This window comes from Cololabis saira, chromosome 19 (assembly GCF_033807715.1).
Source record: "Cololabis saira isolate AMF1-May2022 chromosome 19, fColSai1.1, whole genome shotgun sequence".
Taxonomy (NCBI): domain Eukaryota; kingdom Metazoa; phylum Chordata; class Actinopteri; order Beloniformes; family Belonidae; genus Cololabis; species Cololabis saira.
Genome location: NC_084605.1, coordinates 28679585 through 28697751, shown reverse-complemented (window position 1 = coordinate 28697751; position 18167 = coordinate 28679585). Strand labels below are relative to the sequence as shown.

The 18167-nt window shown below is 44.8% G+C and overlaps 1 protein-coding gene across 1 annotated transcript; it reads right to left on the bottom strand.

Annotated features, from left to right (window-relative positions):
* Positions 1-13583, bottom strand: LOC133418771 (synaptopodin 2-like protein). The gene is made up of 5 exons (XM_061707605.1): positions 13383-13583; positions 9827-9978; positions 8862-9143; positions 8316-8704; positions 1-3481 (listed from the first exon to the last, which is right to left on the bottom strand). The coding sequence occupies exons 1-5, from the start codon at positions 13482-13484 to the stop codon at positions 795-797; spliced, it is 3612 nt and encodes a 1203-aa protein (XP_061563589.1). The 5' UTR covers positions 13485-13583; the 3' UTR covers positions 1-794.
* Positions 13584-18167: the final 4584 nt, after the last annotated feature.

Here is an 18167-nt window from a genome sequence, read left to right as displayed (position 1 = left end):
TGTGAGTCATGTCTATTTTTATTCAGCTGCATGTCTCTTTGGAAAAGAATCAGAGCTAAACAGACAGATTATACATTTCTTGTTTTTATATCAACAGAAGAGGAATCAAATCTACCGTTAAAGGATTACCCTACGAAAGAAAACACACTCATCAATCTTCAAATCCTTATATCTGTGACACAATAATACTGCTAACAAAACAAGATATTGTCAGAAAGCAACCAGTTTTTTTTTTTTACAGTGTGAAGCAACTGATCATGTCTACACTTTTTTTGTCACTTCAGAGATATTTCTACGGTGTTTCTTCATTTCATCTTCTTGTTTGTCTTTCCCCATTCTCTGCAACACCTCTCTCACAGCAGTCTTGTCATAACACATCCTCTGTTCCCCTTTTTATGTTGAAACTTCACCATTCTGGACAATATTTACAAAACTTTATTAGTTTTCCCAAGAAACTCTTCCCGTTTTTTTTTCTCTCTGCACGTGGTTTCAATTTCTAAACCATGTCTCGGGTTTCCACACTGAATTTTCCATCTTCGAGCACAAGGTTCCCTTCAATTACCGTTCAGCCAAGTGTGTCGGGATGACTGAATATACTGACTTAAGAAATTAAACTTGGCTGCATGTCAGATCGATCCAAGCAGACGTTCTGATAAAACGTGTGTCCAAATAAAGCCGCTTGCTGAAGCCTGGAATAATATTCAAAAGCTAAGAACAGATGGGTAAGTCTGAAGCAAAATGCTGCTGCATGTTGCTGCGGAGCCCGGTCGATCCGGACGAGGATCTGGATCTGCTCAGTGCATCGTGGACCCGGGACGCCACACACAAGGCTGGAGGCCCAGGGTGGACGTGCTGAACCTGGGCCTGGGGACTCTGTTGGGTAGAGAGCCGGGAGGTGCTTGCTGGGGGGCAGCAGCGGGGCTCAGAGGACTCAGGTCCGGCGCGCTCTTGAACTGCCTGTTGGCCTGGGAAGTGAGTGAGGACTGTGGATGAGTAAAAGTGGGAATCTGCAGTGGGCTTGGAGCTGGAGCGGAGGAGAAGGTGGGGAGCTGGGGGAGCGGAGCAGTGGGAGCGGGAGGAGGTGGGGAACACAGGGAGGAGGAGGCCCACTGAGGCTGGTACGGCTGAGGCGGTGGCTGGTAGAGCTGGTAGGGCGTGGCATCGGGAGTAGGCGGAGCAAACGAGACATCGGAGCGTGTCATTGGCTCTCCGAGCGTCGTCGCCGATCGAGGCGCGATAACCTTGAGGGAGGGTCCCGTGGCCATCGGAGGGGGTGTGGAAAAGCGCTTCACCTCATAGACACGGGCCGTCTTCTGAGGAGCCCCTGCGACTCCTCTCTGCTGGGGGCTGAAGGTCTCCTGGGGAACCCCGCCCCCGTAGCTGAACAGGGAGGAGTTGAGCTGGTACGGCTGGTGGCTCATGATGTCCACAGCCTTCATGCCTGCTTTTCGCCCTTTGGATCCAGCAGTCCCAGACTTTGTCACCTCGGGTTTCTTCTGGGCCTTAAGGGGGCAAGAAGGAGACAGGAGGGGGTTGTAGTTAATTGGGGGCGGGGCTCGGATGCTGGAAGAGTATTTCCAGGCCGCAGGGAGGGAAGGTGTGGGTGAGGGCTCCCTTGTATCTGCAGGAGAGTAAGGTGCCGCAGTGACAGAGGGACTTCGCTCCACGACGTACCGATCCATCCTGTTCTGTCGGCGGGCAAACAGCTGACCCCCCTTTCCCGCAAGCTGTGGCACCTGAGGGGCTTGTGGTTTGGGAGCCACGAGTGGGGGCTTGGGCCCCCGTTGAGCCTGCAAGAAGTTACAGGCCTCGGCCCCCAGCCTCAGCCAGTCCTCTTCGGGCCCTGATTCATGCCCCGCCTCCCCACTGGGGGCAGCTCCAGGTTCATTACCCGGGGCTCTTACAAAACGGTCGTCCATGTTCTGGACCATCGACAGCAAGTCAGGGTTTGGGTTAACATCTTTGCTCTTGAGTGCACTGAACATTGGTTTTTTGCTGCTACGATTACGGGCATCTTTCAGGATGCCGGTGCGAGCGGCTGGGACGGAGATCCGTTGCTCTCGTGTCGCCATTGAGTGACTGGCGGGAGCCAGGGGGGTCATTTCAGGAGTCCCTACAGCTGCCGTGTTGACGTAAGGGTGAGCAGGTGGAGGTGGGAGTGGTTTTGTAGGAGGAGGAGCGGGGAAGGAGACCTGAGTCAAATCAGGAGGAGGTCTTGGTGAGGAGATTTGTGCAGCTGAATTGACGGTGGAGGGGGGTGGGTAGGTTGGAGCAGGAGGAGAGAGGTATGGTGGAGGAGCTGGAGGGGAGAAGGTCTGAGCACTTGGGGGACACATAGGAGAACCTTTAGGTGCAGATGGTGAAAGGGGGGTTGGGGGAGTAACAGACACTGTGGGCATAGGAGAGAAATGTTGTGGTTTGGCAACGGGAGGATGAGAGAGAGATATAGAAGACAGGGAGGAGGGAGGGGAGAGAGCTGAAGGGGGGGAGTTAACTGAGGAGGGGGTGTTACTGCTGTTATTTCTTGGGGGGATATAAAGAGAGGTGCTAGACACCGCTCTCCTCGCATCTTGCCCCGGTGGATGTTGAGTCGGCAGGATATTCACCATGGATACTGCTGCCACAGGCTTGGTTGCCATGGTTATGCCTGTAGGTTTGGGCTGGGGAGGGCGAAACATCACGGAGGTCACAGATGCACGAGAGGCGCTTGAGCCAGGGGTGAAGGGGCGTGCAGTTCGGTTCAGGACACTGGGATTAGGACCGAAACCGGCGCTGCTGTGCAAGTCTGCATTCGGGCTCGCATTAAAGTCAGGGTTAGGTCTAGAACTGGGGTCGCCGTTGTGCCCATTTTGACTTCGAAGGGATGGCTGAGAGAGCGGAGTCAGAACGACACTGGCCCGGCTGACAGCCACCGACCCCCCATTGTTCAGAGCCAACGCTGGAGGAGACATGTGTGCAGGGCGGTTGCTGACTAGCTGCTTGGTGATGTTGCTCTCCAGGCTTGAGTCGTGATTGATCGAGTCTTGCAGTTCCAGGTTTTGACTGTCAAAAGTCATGCGTTGGGGAGATTGATAAGTTGAGATGTCTAGTTCTGCGCCGTGATTGGCTGTTGGTGTGGTTGGAGTCGTCGGTGTGGTCGACGGGCAGGCGGAGCTTCTTTTGTCCAGCAGGTCAAGATAACCTGAATCCCACGTCTCGTCAAACGATGACGAGAATCCCTCTTCATCAACCTCTGAGCCACTTAGGATAGAACTTCCTCCCTCTTCCTCCGTCTCTCCTTCTGTCTCCGCTCCTCTGTCTCCCTCTGCTTTCCCAAAGCACGTCAGAGTATACTTCTTGGCTCTCTGCCGGCGTTTCTTGAACATAAGAACCCCTTTCGAGTTGGGGTTGGGAGCATCAGTCAGCAAGGATGCGATAGAGCGGCATTTAGTGCGGGCTTCCTTCACCTGCTTCTCCACCACACTCTCCCGACGCGGCAGCTCTGCAAAACAAGAAAAGGAACGAGTGAGAGACTAAAAACAAATGCGCTGAAATGAGCACAAACAAAAAAAAGGAGGGAAGCAATAATTGGAAATCTGAAAAACAGAGGACAAAGAGCGGGAAACCAATCACGGAAGCAGCGACAGTGTGACAGCTCTCCTCAGCTGTGGGTGGGCGCCTGATTGATGCGGTATTATCACAGCGAGGATTCTGGGACGAGCATTAGAAGTGACAGACAGGAGAGTGTGTTGTGGATTTAGAACAAAGAGTTCCTGCTGGCTGCAGAGTTGACTCACACAAGGTGAGATCAGCGTCTCCCCTCCACAAAAGGTCTGGGTAAAATTAGTTTAAAACTAAAGTCACAGGGCTAGATCATCATCATTATTATTATTATTATTATTATTATTATTATTATTATTATTATTATTATTGTTTTTATTTTAAATGGACTCATAGCGGTGTGTGTTTTTGATCACCAGTACATGTAAATGTGTGTACTGTATGTGTCCAAGGCTATTTGAGTCTCTTTAGTACCTTGGCTTGCTTTGTCGGGAATATTTTCCTAACATAACTATAGACTGATGCAGGCGGTACAAACACAAACACGCAGACACATGCACACACATTTATATTTCACATTACTTTTATAAAGTGGACCCATACATGGGTCAACAACTAAAAGAATACTAACGATTCCTATGAAACTAGATTTCAGATTACATTGTTTCGGTGGTTCTGATGCATAATCAAGTGCACTCACACAAGTGCAAAGATAATGAAAATCCACAGCAGCACCTGCAGATCTGCACCTCTAGTTTTCCAGGGAGCTCAGTTTGTTTTAGTTTGGTGGCTAATTGGTGTTAATCTAGGATTCATAGAGTTGACAGGACTGGAATTACTTTACACATATTTAGCTGCTTCTACCACATTAAGAAACCTCATGTTAATCCTTTAAGGATCATAAATGCTTGAAAAAACAAAACATTAATCCCAATCCATCCATTAGGTGTTGGGGGTGGTCTTCCAGTCAGGACCAAAGTGGTATAGCAACAAAGTCTCTGCTGCGATGCCATCAGTTACATCACCAGCAGAGATAAAACACCTGTAGCTTCTGATCCATGCGGTTACTGCACTGAATGTCAAGTCATCTCGGCCTTATCGTTCAGGAGTTATAATATACTGACAAACAGAAATATGGTTTATAAAGTTTCATCCAAGCCTAAGAAATGAGGTAAGCAACTGGAATAAGGTCACTCCAGTTAACCTGAAGGAACGGACTTAGCCTCAGATGCATCAGTCTGTCTCGTGAGGGCTTACCTGCATACACGGCGTGTCCACCTCTATCTGAACCTGAAGAAGGTGTGAGGTCCCTCATCGCACAACACTGAGCGTGTGTGTGTCCTTATCGTCCCTTAGGCCCACCCACGCGCGCCCAAACAGAGTCCAAATGTGCGCTGTGCGCGGGGGCCCCTTCAGTGTCTGTCTCCCTGCCTCTCAATGAGAGCACAGCCCATGTAAAGACCTTTGTCTGCATGCGGCAACCCAAACCAACGCATGATGTCAACCCTCTATTCCTGTCCGTCTGCCTGACAGGCATCAAACACCTGTCCGGTCTCTGTCTGACACACACACACACACACACATACACACACACATACACATATACATACACACACACACACACACACACACACACACACACACACACACACACACACACACACACACACACACACACACACACACACACACACACACACACACACACAGAGGGGAAGACTTCTCACCACCGGATATTTAGGCTACAGTGTCATTGTGTGTGTGTGTGTGTGTGTGTGTGTGTGTGTGTGTGTGTGTGTGTGTGTGTGTGTGTGTGTGTGTGTGTGTGTGTGTGTGTGTGTGTGTGTGTGTGTGTGTGTGTGTGTGTTGTGAGTGAATGCACATGAGTTCATGAAGCCACTTATAGGTTAAAGCAGAAAGTGCCCCCATAACTCTCCACGGATGTGCCGGTCTTTGTTGCTGACAACTCACACCTGTGTAAAAGTGCTGCGCAGACGAACACACCGCTCTGTAGCAGCACAGCCCATAATCCCGTTTGCAGAGCCAAAGTCAGTTTTTGTGTTTGCGTGTAACACGAGAAAGAGCAGGTCCCCGGACACCGCAGCGCCTGTTTGTCCTATAGCGCAGCTCCTCGTGCCAGACCCAAACCCTCATCCTACAGGAAAGTCATTCAGCTCATTGAGTTCCTGAACTTGATGACAGATCATCCGTCACTGTGACATTCACTCGCTGAAACAAGAACTCGGTCAGTGCGTTGCTATTAAGTTTATCACTGTCTCCCTTACTGAAGTGACAAATCAGCCAGCAAAAGTGAAAAAAACATAAAAGGTCAAGGGGCAAAGTTCAGCATTTTTGAGCTTTTGGCTAATTAGCTTTTTTTGTTTACCGTCTCATGAGCTTCAGCTTTCAGAGAGTTGGCGTGAATCAGTCAGTCTCGATTCTGGACATAAATATGTATACTGTTGCCAATGGATACTAGACTAGAATCTCAACACCACGGCTTATCCATGTTGACTGAAAGCACACCACTCATATATGACATGCACGCCTGGTCTGTAAATTAGAGCTATGCCCAGCCTGTCAATCAGAGGCTACAGCAGCTATAAATACGCAAATGCTCTGAAGGCTGATGTACTCATGAACTGATGTTTCAGGGATCCCCGCACTTGGAAAAAGAGGAGGGGGGTTACATATGTCAGTATCTGGTATATCTCACCTCACCACAGCCAGCAGGCGAATGTAAATAGAGATTGTAGTTGCATGAAATGACCACTAGATGGCAATCTAGCAAAGGTTGTATTCACCACACAGCAGACTAAAACTTGAATTGAATATGTGAACCTGGGGCAAAGGAGGTACAGTATTGAGTTTGAAGTAACCAGATTTTGTTTTCCGCTTTCATAACAATCAGATCTAGGGACAGGAGTTGCAAATTAGCAATAGCTAGAAACTCTATGTGCAGAACATCAGTTGCTGTCATTGTACTGAAACTATGTTTTAACTGCATTGTCCCTATCAACTAAACCAATAAATAAATAAATGTGCCTCACCAGGAGGGGAAACAAAGTATTATTTGAAGGTGAACTCTTGGTGCCATGCAAAAGTGTAAGAAAACAGCACCCGCCTACACCAACTGAAAGCTGAACCTAACATTGGCACTATAAGTGAGCAAAATACAGTTGCAGACAAGTACACATTATCTTTAGTTTCATGAAAGCATCTGTGAAAATCAACATGCCTTGTTTATTCAAAGTGGTGACTTTAAAGTCTATGCAGGAAGGTCAAAAACTTAAATTGAATGACTCTTTGAGGATGGCTCCAGGAGCGAGTCTCCAGAGACCCATGTGGTTATTTGCCCAATTTTACAAAAGCTGCAACAATTGTGCACTCTAATACAAGGCTGTGTGCAGTCCTCCAAGACAACGGTGGTACCTGAATAACAGTTTCTAAAAGTCAGCACTAATCACAAGACTAATGATATATACATGGCCGCAGAGCCGCCTGGGAGATTTGCGAGGCCCTGTGCGAAATGGCTGGGGGGGCCCTCGCGCGAAATTTTTGGGGTTTATCGGGTCGGATCGGGTGTCTATATGCGCAATTTTAACTCTCCAATTAGCAAAATACTGGATACCTTCCCCTGCCTCATCATCATCTGGCCTGCCTCGACGCAGGGCCCCGCGGCTGCTTGAGACCCGGTCTGATCGGTGATTTTTGTAACAAATTTATCAAACGAGCCTTTCAGAGAGGCATTAAACTCTTCCATTTTCTTTAGTTTTTTTTCTTTTTTCATCCCCTGATCGAAATTTCCTGATTCTGTCTCGTTCTCTCGACATTGTGTGACAGTTTGTTCCACACTCCCCCCGTCTGGATCAGAGCAGCTTGTGTCTGCGCTTGGTCTGATCAGTTGTATTGAACAACAGACACGCGCATCATTGCACATATATTTATTGATATGCACAGACTAGTACACATTTAGGTCTGTAATGGAACGTGACTGTTGATATTTATAAGGGGAAAAAAAATAAAAAATTTGAAAAAAAAAAAAAACGGCCCATAGTGCGAGGCCCCTTGGGGCGCGAGGCCCTGTGCGGTCGCACGGTTTGCACACCCCTTGCGGCGGCCCTGCATGGCCGTAAGAGCAACTCTTCAGACTTCACAGATGTTCAAAACAAAAATTAAACACATTGAAAAAATAAAAGTTGTGGAGTGCTGCCACCGGTGGTATGAAATGGTAACTAAAAGTCAATAGATCCCACCGAGTCAGGCACATGTACGGAGACACAACGGTTAAAAGGACTGAGGAGAAGGGTTCGGCCTCCCATAAAGTTTGGCCCCCGACGCCTGCTTTTCTAGACTGGCCTCTGGAATACCATCGTGGAACCATCAGATGCATCTTCTGACGATCATCTGTAGATCCAAAAACGCAATATATAGATGGTAAAATGGCAAACTTGAAACTTGAAACCAGTGGACGAGCAACCAGTGGGTGATGTCACAGTGGTGACCATCATCTTTCATATACAGTGTGTATATATGCACGAGGAGGAACAAAGTCACAATTTCTGTTTGATCAAGCAGCCTTGAATTAATGTAAAAAAAAATCCTATACCCTGTCAGCGGCTTTTTCAGCTCATAGCTCACTTACTTCCTCCCATTCAGTCTGTGATGCATGTGCTGCTTAGTTTGCATAAATGTGTCACTTATGGCTGGGTGCCAAAGAAAATGCCTCTTCAAGCGTTTTGTTATGTGAATAAACAGTTTAAATATACACTCACTGGCTTGTCGAGCTTTGTCCATGTAGGTGGTGGAGAGTTCGTCACTCACGGGGCCCAGCTGGGGTCCGACCATGGGCACCAGCTGACTCCGGGAGCTCAACCTCAAAGCCTCTTTTGCCCGTTCTGGAGACACCAAAGGTGCACAGGCCGGTGCAGTGCTGCCCCCTGTCTCCTGGAAGCCACTGTCTCCTTCCCCCTCTCCATCCACCATCCCCTGATCAAGGGTTGGTGTTAGTGTGTGAGGGGTTAGGGTGTGTGGAGTGTGTGTGGGAGTGGTCCACTCTGTCTGGGGGGGCAGGTATACGAGCTCTCTACGAGGCACCCCAGGAAGAGAGGGACCATCCCACTGCCCCTGCACGGTGACTCCTGCATCTGCAGCACTCTCATATCTTCAAACAATGACAAGACACAAAAGTTGTTGTCAGTTTAAATGTAGGAATTCAACACTGAAAGACTCTCAAGGTAGTTAAGTTGACATAGACGATGGATCTTGGATCGGCTTCACTGTCACTCTTGAGATTTCAGGGGACTTCAGAGTTCTCTTACCCGCTCATCTCTGAAGTCTCCTCCTCTTGGTTGTCGTAGCGCGCAGGAGAGCGTGCGTGAGGAGGGGTGCGTCGTTGGCGTCGCTGGTGCGTCTGTGACTGTATGTCTGCATCACTGTCTGTTTCCCCATAATAGGCCTCGCTGTCAGGGGGGGAGGTGACACCCCTGGGTCCCTCGGTGGGGGACAGTAGGGAGGCCACGGGGGCAGCTAGGACCCTGGCGGAGGATCGAGGAGACGCAGAGCGACTGGTGTAAAATGAGGAGTGGTATCCAGGGGGGGCCCTGAAAGCAAACGTAGGACAAAAGATTAATATGTAAAATACATACGTTTGTTTAATATCACGTCAAACTGCAAAATAAGAACTGCAATTTGTCTATTTACTGTACAGTGAGCAAAAATAACCGAGTCAAATTCCCAGTCTTGTTTGACCTGACTTGACCAAATAAACATGATTCTGAAAAGAGAAAATATAAGAAATTAACTCTAAATTCTGGCTGAAAATTATTTAGTGTTAGTGAAATTATTTGTATCTGTTTCCAGAGTTTAAAAAAAGTAATAGAAAACAAAAAAAAGCTGAACTATTTACTTTAAAAAGACAAAAAAATGAAGACCAAGAAAATAAAGCTAAAAAAAATTGCAGATTTTTTTCAATGCAGAATATTTACTTCAAACAAGACTTTTGCAGCAACAGAGAAATGTAAAAACTGAAATAATCTGTTATTGTTGCTTATTTTAACAGTAAAAAAAATAATTTCTGGTGCATTAGGACATAAAAGACAAATTTAAGCATTTACCATGGAGTCAATAAATCATGAATATTCTAAACAAGATTTTTTTAAATCTCATATTTCCAGATCTACGATTAAAAATAAAAATAAAAAAATAAACAGAACAGTTTCCAATGCAAAGATTGTGTCACGTGCAACAGCTTTAACTACAACTGCACGTGTGTCCAAATCCTGACCTTTTAACTCTCAGGTCCAGCGAGGCGCTCTCTGTGTCTATGAGGCTCATGGCCTGAGCGTGGCTGAGTTCTGCACACTTCTGGTCGCCGATGGCAACCAGCTCATCATGTTCCTTGAGTCCAGCTCGGCATGCTTTGCTGCGCCTGCGTACCTAAAAACAGGAAAGAAGTTCATAACGCACACACATTTATGTCTTACTGCGGTGAAAATACACATATTTTAGCCAGTTCTGGGTCAATCTTTCAGTACCTAACAGTCAGATCTCATTGATTAGATGACTTTTTGTACAAAGTACATACACTTATTGGCTTTTATTCCCTTAAAGAGAGATATTTTGAGCAAAGCTATTCCCAAACCTTTCATTAAGACTTCAAAGTATAGTATCTGTGAAAAAGGGGGGGTAATATGTTTCCTTTCAAATTAGTCATTTTACTGGCTGACTCTGAACTTGGGGAATTTCCTCATTTTTACAGTAATTCACAAAAATGAGAAGCTTTTCATGAACAAAAATGAAAGGAAAAATCAATCTAGTCTGGTCTGATAAAAAGAACCAGTAAAAATTGTTTAAGTGGGGACATATAAAGCCGCAGCAGCATCAGTATCACCTCTCGTCTCCTCAGCTCACCTCAGCATCACTGAGGTGAGTCTTCTGTGCAGAAACAATAAAACCTGTCCCATTCTCAGCATCTTCCATCTATCTGGAGATGCACAGGTATCCACTACTTTGTTTATTCAGCTTCTGCTTGGTCATGTTGAACATTTTATATGAACATATTGTACATTCTAACTGCCCTGGGTAGTATATAGTTGGGTAACTAGGTAACAGAGGGTTAACTGCATGTTTTAGGTGGATTCATTATATATAAAGGTTTCTTATCTATCTATCTATCTATCTATCTATCTATCTATCTATCTATCTCATGTACAAATAGTACTAAAATCAGCTACATTTGTTTCTTTAAATATTTTTTTATCCCTGATTTTTTCCCAGGGACTGTGCTCCTACCTAAGCTACAGTCCTGTGCATTGCCATCCTCTACCAACCCCAGGAGGTCTCCTCCTTATCCTGAGGAGTGAGCAGGCCGCATCTTTTCACCAGACAGGGTGAGGATTCTCCGGCCGGACGTAGCGCGTGGAAGGATCATGTTATTCCGGCCGGATCCTCCCCACCCCATCTGGCGCCCCGGTTGGCCAGAGGGGACATGTGTAGCCCAGGACTGTGCATGTTTTTGTGAGGGTTTACACATTAGCTACCCAAGGGAACACGGGGAGAACATACAAACTCCACACAGAAAGATCCTTTCGCCAACCCCACCCAGGGTGTGGGCACTGAAGTCATGGGGGAACTAACACGCACTTCAGCGCCCACAGCGTCCCCGGTGGGAATTGAACCCAGGACCTTCTTGCTGGGAGACGGCTGCACTACCAGTCGCGCCACCATGCCCCTCAGCTACATTCGTTTTTATTTAGAATCCCCATGACTTAGAAAAAGCAGCATGAGCTAAAAATAGAAAGTATTTTAATCAACTCACTTGACAATTGATGCTTCTTTTTTTTTTTATCTTACAACTTTTATTACATTATCCATATGTTCACTCTCAAGTTGTATTTCTATAACTGCTCCCAACTTTATGTTTACCATATAATATTATAAATAAAGTTGTACGATGGTGCTTCAAGACGGGCACATTTCACCTAAAAGACCAAAACATTTTTGACCTGCTGAGAGGATGACAAATGGTGTCAATTAGTTGGCCGTTGGTGGCAGCCCCCCACATTCCTGCATCAGAATAGCCTGTCAAGTCTTTCAGCTGCTGCCGGAGGTCGCTCAGAGATGATGTCACAGACTACTTTAGGACGCTGGCGATAGTTGGTGTAGATGGGAAGGTGAGCATTCTTGTCCCCCTAGATTACCGCCGCCTCTAAAAGTAGAAGATAAGGCCATCCCATCTGCTCCCTCGCTCCAACACTCAAACGTACAAACCTTATCGCTGCTGAAGGTACAAATGTTGAGAGCGTTTCATGAGCTTACTCGATGCGCGAGCCTTTTATCAGAAGGCTATCTCTTGGCCCAGCCATCGCCGTCTACTGTCGCACCAGCAGGGCAAGGACAAGTTATATGTGTCTGGTTCTTTTCCACTGAGAGGCAAACGTGCGCTCATGAAAACACGAGTGAGCGTCATGAAAGAGGGGCTTTGAACAGCTGCATCTCTGTTTGGGAGCAGGGGGCCTGTCTGCCACCCACCATATGTTCTCTATATTCCCAAAATAAAGCCTTGCAGGAAAACCAACCACATTCCTAGATAGACAGGGAAAGGGGGTTGCCACGGTAATGGGAATTGAACAAACACTGACACACAATAGCCCACTGGAATTAAAAGCTTAATGAGAAAACAAAATAGGAGATCGCGTCTGCGTCCGAACAAGAGGTCGAGCTTTTTCCATGATCTGCTTCCAGCTCCTCTTAAATGAGCTATTCTGATCCTCCGGTTCGCGGCCCGTTCCCAGCCGGGGCTTATCTGAAATATGCCCGACCACACATAAGCCCAACTCAAATGACACGCTACGAGAAGGAGCATGAACCTCCTGGCTGAGGTGACCTTATCTGCATGAATATCCTGGATAAATCCAGGCATCTGAACCCCTCTGATTCCCTTTCAGAGCTCTGACAGCTTATGAGTGACTGGACAGTTTTTAACACACGTGGTGAGCGAGGTCGCATTCCTGCTTTCAGGAATAGCCTTTTCTATTAGAGACAACATCTTTAACTGTCATCCAAAAGCACTCAGCTATATCTAACATCTTTTTTTGTCGTGCGGTGCAAATAAATGCGTGAGTTAATGGGCTCAAATGCATTGTAATGCAGAGAATCTGCGCTTACTTTTGATGTATTCGCCAACATACTTCAAAAAAACCCTGCTAATCTCTAGAGGGGTGGGTCAGATCAAACCTCACTCTAATGTTCACACCGTCCCCCGATCCGGACCTTCTATTGTATTTGGCGACGGCTGAACTGATCCGGACCGAGGCCAACCGAGCTCTTATGGTCCCGTCAGTAACATGTGTTCTCGAAATCGCATTACAGTAGAAAAGTTTGACTTTTTTCATTTACCTTCAACAGATGTGGGAAATACATACTAATAACAGGAATTCCCAGAAGAATTTACCATTCCACAAGGAAATCGTTGTCTTTTACAAAACAGTTAAGAAAAAAAGAAAAAGAAAGTAAAATTACTAAATTCAAGAGGATCGTTGTGTGAAAAAACAGGATGACTATGTCAATAAGAGCAGGTGTTACTTTAAAATCCGAGAGACCTCTCGAAACGACTGAAATCCAAGTTTAATTCAACTTGTGACACCGATATCGTCATATTTATTCATCTTGAGTTTCAAATCAAACCTCAAATTACAGCATCACAAAGCACAAATGCAAAATTCAAGGCCTCAACCGGCTACAGTTAAGTGTCGGCTGCAGTTACACACACATGAACCCACCCACCCACACACACACACACACACACACACACGCACACACATATTTCTACTCTACTGTACCTTTGCCACCTGTAGAGGTTTTTGCTGCTCTGCTCCTCCCTGCAGCCTGAACCCCCATGGGGCTCCACCTGAGAGGGAGACCACGATCTCCTCCGCTACCATCCCTGCTCCCAGACCACAGAGTGTGTGTGTGTGTGTGTGTGAGACAGATGCTATTCTCCCCTTTTTCACTTCCTCACCGCAATGAGTATCAATGAGCCTCTCTCGTTGTCCTCCCTGACCACTCCACCCATTAGGAGAAGGGGTGGAGGCGGGCTTTCATCTGCTAACACTGGAATGCTGCATCGGCAGCAGTGTTGGGGGGGGGGGGTCAAAGTGTGTATGCATTTGTGTCTATGTCGTCCTTGTATTCAGCACTTGCCATGTCAGTCTCAAGTACTAAGGGAGGGGGTGCTTGCTGATATACGCTCCAGAAATAACCCCCCGCCCCTGACAGGTTCCGCCCGTCAAGGACCACAGATGGACTTTTATTTCCACTACAGTACTACGGAAGTGTGAAGAGGAAATGTTGTTGAAGTGTGAGACCTTTAAGTGCCTTACTTTTCTGAAAAATGACACACAATAAAAGATTTTTGACTTTGTCAATAAACCTGATCATCCCATCAAAGTCATGGAATGTTGTTGATGCATCCTTTAACAATTTAAAACCTGACACAGCTCCCCCTTTTCTCATTCTAGGTCCAATTAGTCCACTTCCTTATGGGTCCCACATATCGGCCTCATATGCTCCCTGTACTGAAACCATATGGGAACTTTCACCACCAGACATTTCATTGGGTACACCTGGCATACTTAATAAATTGCCACTTTATTCGGTCAACTTTACTAGTACAAGGTTGGACCCCGTTTTACCTTTAAAACTGACTCAATTCGTTGTGGCATAGATTCATTAAAGGGGACATATTATGGCATTTAATGTATATTTTAAACAGGCCTTGAATGTCTTAAAAACAATCTAAAGCTTGTTTTTTCTACATAAATCAGAAATTCAGTCTCTGGGCCATGTTTTTATTTTTTCCGCTTCTAAAGCCTTTTTCTGTGCTTCATTTTCAGGGCTGGGGGGGCTATGATAATGAGGCTCTGCGCTGATTGGCTGCTTGAATGACGTGTAGGAGGGGAGGAGACAAAGCGTCGCTCCGAGGAGAAGAGCAGCGGCTGCGTAGCAAAGTGTGTCCACGGTTCTGCGTTAAATCGACACGTACCCTACGCCGTAGGCTCTGCGTTGGCATAATATGTCCCCTTTAAGTTGTTAGAAACCTTCGTCTTGGTCCATACTGACATGACTGCATCATGCAGTTGCTGCAGATTTGTTGACTGCACATCTCTGATGTGAATCACCTGCTCCACAACATCCCAAAGATGGATCAATGGATCAAGAACTGGTGACTGTGGCGGTCATTGGGGAAGAGGTAGCGTGTGATGCTTAAATGTTGCTCAGTTGGCACTAAGTTCATTTTCACACTTAATAGTCTAGTTTAGACTCGGTTCAATGGGGTACAGAACATTCAGCGCGTTTACGTTTGCTTTCACGCTGCACGTCATCAAACAAAACAAACCTTCTGAATAATGTATTCCCCTCCTCGCCTGTGGTGGAGCTGCCTCAAGAATAACTGAAGGACAAGACAAACAATGAAAAGGACACCTCCTCATTTGGTGGTTAAAGCAAGGTTAACCAATAAGTAAATATGTTTTCTATACTGACCTGATTGTTGAAATATCAGGTTTAGGAAACAGCACAGCACTGTTACTGCTGCCCTCAAGGTGATAAACGACATCATTGAGGCGATTGACTGTAAAAAGATTTGTGTTGTACTATTCATTGACTTGTCAAAAGCATTTGATACAGTTGATCGGAGCATACTGATTGATATGCTCCACCATATTGGTGTGTCTAGGCAAGCAGCATCTTGGTTTGCCAACTATTTGTCTGCTAGAACACAATGTGTTCAGATGTCAGGATCTACCTCTTCCTTTTTGACTGTATTAAAGGGCGTGCCCCAGGGTTCTGTGTTAGGACCTATACTGTTTTCCATTTATGTCAATAACCTTTGCGAAAATTTATCAAATGCTATGTATCACTTTTATGCTGACGATACTATTATTTATTGTTGTACGTCATCTATTGTACAGGCCTTTGACTTTTTACAATATGTGTTTGATGTTGTACAGTCTCGCCTGCAGAAACTAAAATTGGTTTTAAACTCAGACAAAACCAAATTCATGCTGTTTTCGAATGCAAGTGATCTGCCACCGAATCTTCCTAACATCTTAACTTTTCAAGGAAAAGAAATTGAATCAGTGTCAAGCTATAAGTACTTGGGCTTTCTTCTCGATCGCCAATTATCCTTCAAATCCCACATTGCAAATCTGGTCGCCAAGCTCAGGGTGAAGTTAGGCTTGCCCTGCTTACCTATGTACATATCTTCATAGAAGCCAAAGCCATTATGGCCTGCGTTCACATGATGCTTTACACTTTATTGTTCCGCGTATTCGCACTGAGCTGGGAAAAAGAGCTTTTAAATTTGCTGCCCCCTTTGCTTGGAACACCTTTCAGAAAGTCTTAAAACTGATGGACCTGATATCTTTCGATGACTTTGGTTCGATCCTGAAGGACCTAGAGCGTGAAAGGACAGTGTCTCTGTACTTGATTAGTAGTTATGTCTTCCTAAACATCTGCACTTTATATGATTGATGTGATTATGTACTGTTAACTGGCTGTGACCTCCTATGCATCTGCACTTTATAAGACGTGGTTTTATCATTTTACTGCTACTTCGTTCCTCTATTATTGTTTTGTATTCTGTCTTTTAACCTTGTGATTTTATTTATTTTGACGTGCGCTGCTGCCTTTCTTGGCCAGGTCACCTTTGTGAAAGAGATCCTTGATCTCAATGGGCTATTACCTGGTTAAATAAAGGTTCAATAAAAAATTAAAAATAAAATATCACATTCATGAAGCCAAATGGTCTAACTCCAAACAAAATATTTGAATACACCCCCAACAAGAAAGCAATTCTCCACAAGTTTAAGATCTATGACCCATCTACCTAACAACCTCTATGTATAACTCTTTCGTGTGTCCCCTGCATGTTGTTTGTATAATTTGTCGATGACTGGTAAACAACTAGATGTTTTGTATGTCTAATAATTTTCAATAATAAGTGGACCAAGAGACCTTTGTTTTTAGGTGGACCAGAGTTTGTCTCTTTGCATTACCACCTCCCCAAATAAACCCAGATTTTTCCAAGCAAACAACAGCTCTGGTATGAATGCACCCAAAAAGGTCCAAAGTGTGCAGGGAAGATATCCCACATACCATGATACTACCGCCAGCCTGGTCTGTTTATGCAAGTCAGGATGGATACTTGCTTTCATGTTTTTGCCAGATTCTCTGACTCAGCACTAAAATCAATCCTCATATCAGGCAAAGTTTTTTAAATACTTTTTTTGTCCAATTTGGGTGACCCTGCTTGAAACATTGCCTCAGTTTCTCCTTCTTAGGTGACAGGAGGGGCACCTGGTGTGCATAGCTGTCAGGTTTTGGATTTAAAAATATGGGAAATTTTCCCGCTGCTGTCCCACCAGTCCAACCAAGGTCCAGTTTCTTACATTTTAAGATAGATTTACGAGAAATCCTAAATATCTACCTGTCAACCACTTACAAACTACAATTGTGTGCTCAGAATCTGACAGGCCGACCTTTGTCGTCACTGAAATTCCTATGTATGTAATTCCTATAATAGAGCCTAAATGAAAACACAAAGGGGAATTAAAGCAGACTAATTTATTTTAAATATGCTCAGTTTATTGATTTTCTTCAAGTGAAACATTTACATTGTATTTTTAATTTGTCATTTTTACTCATGTGGCTCTCTACTCATCTTTAGGAAAGTCAATTTTATATCCCATTTTTAGAGATATTTACACGAAGTCTTTCTTTTTTGGCAGAAATGCCTTCTCTCTGGTTACATCCATCCATCTCTGATTTGTTGTTCCGAGTTTGTTCCCGTTGTCGCCACTAACCTCGCGAGAACTGCTAGTGACAATTCAGTTTGCAGTTTAAAAATTATTACATTATAAAACGGGAAATTTACGGGAAAATACTAACACCGGAGGACAGTGGGAAAGAGGGGTAAAATACGGTGGTTTCCCAGCCAAAACGTGGGACTTGACAGGTATGCTAGTGATAGGGTTGGTTTACTTTACTGTTTGCTATTTTTAAATCTGGGTACAGCGAGCGAAACAACCGGAGTCAAATTCCCTATTGGACAATGTTCAAACTTGGCCAATAAAGATGATTCTGATTCTGATAATATAGCCACAGGTGAAGGTCGGAAAATTAGAATATGGTGTAAAAGTTAATTTATTTCAATAATTCAACTTAAAAGGTGAAACTAATATATTACATAGTCTCATTATATGCAAAGCAAGATGTGTTAACCCTTTATTTGTTATAATTTTGATGATTTAATTGTTTATTGATTTCATAATTAGAGATTTTTTATTTGGGGTTTTCATAAACTGTGAGCCATAATCACCAAAATTATAACAAATAAAGGCTTGAAATATCTCACTTTGAATGTAGTGGGAAACAATATATGTGTTTCACCTTTAGTTGAATTTACTGCGAATGAAGTTTTGCAATATATTCAAATGTTCCGACTTTCACCTGTATATTATGACATCAATAAATAAGAGCATAATATATGTCCGTATTGGTTCAATAAGGAAAGGCGACTTTTAATTCCTAATTATCCCAATCTCTTTTTTCTCTTTTGTACATGG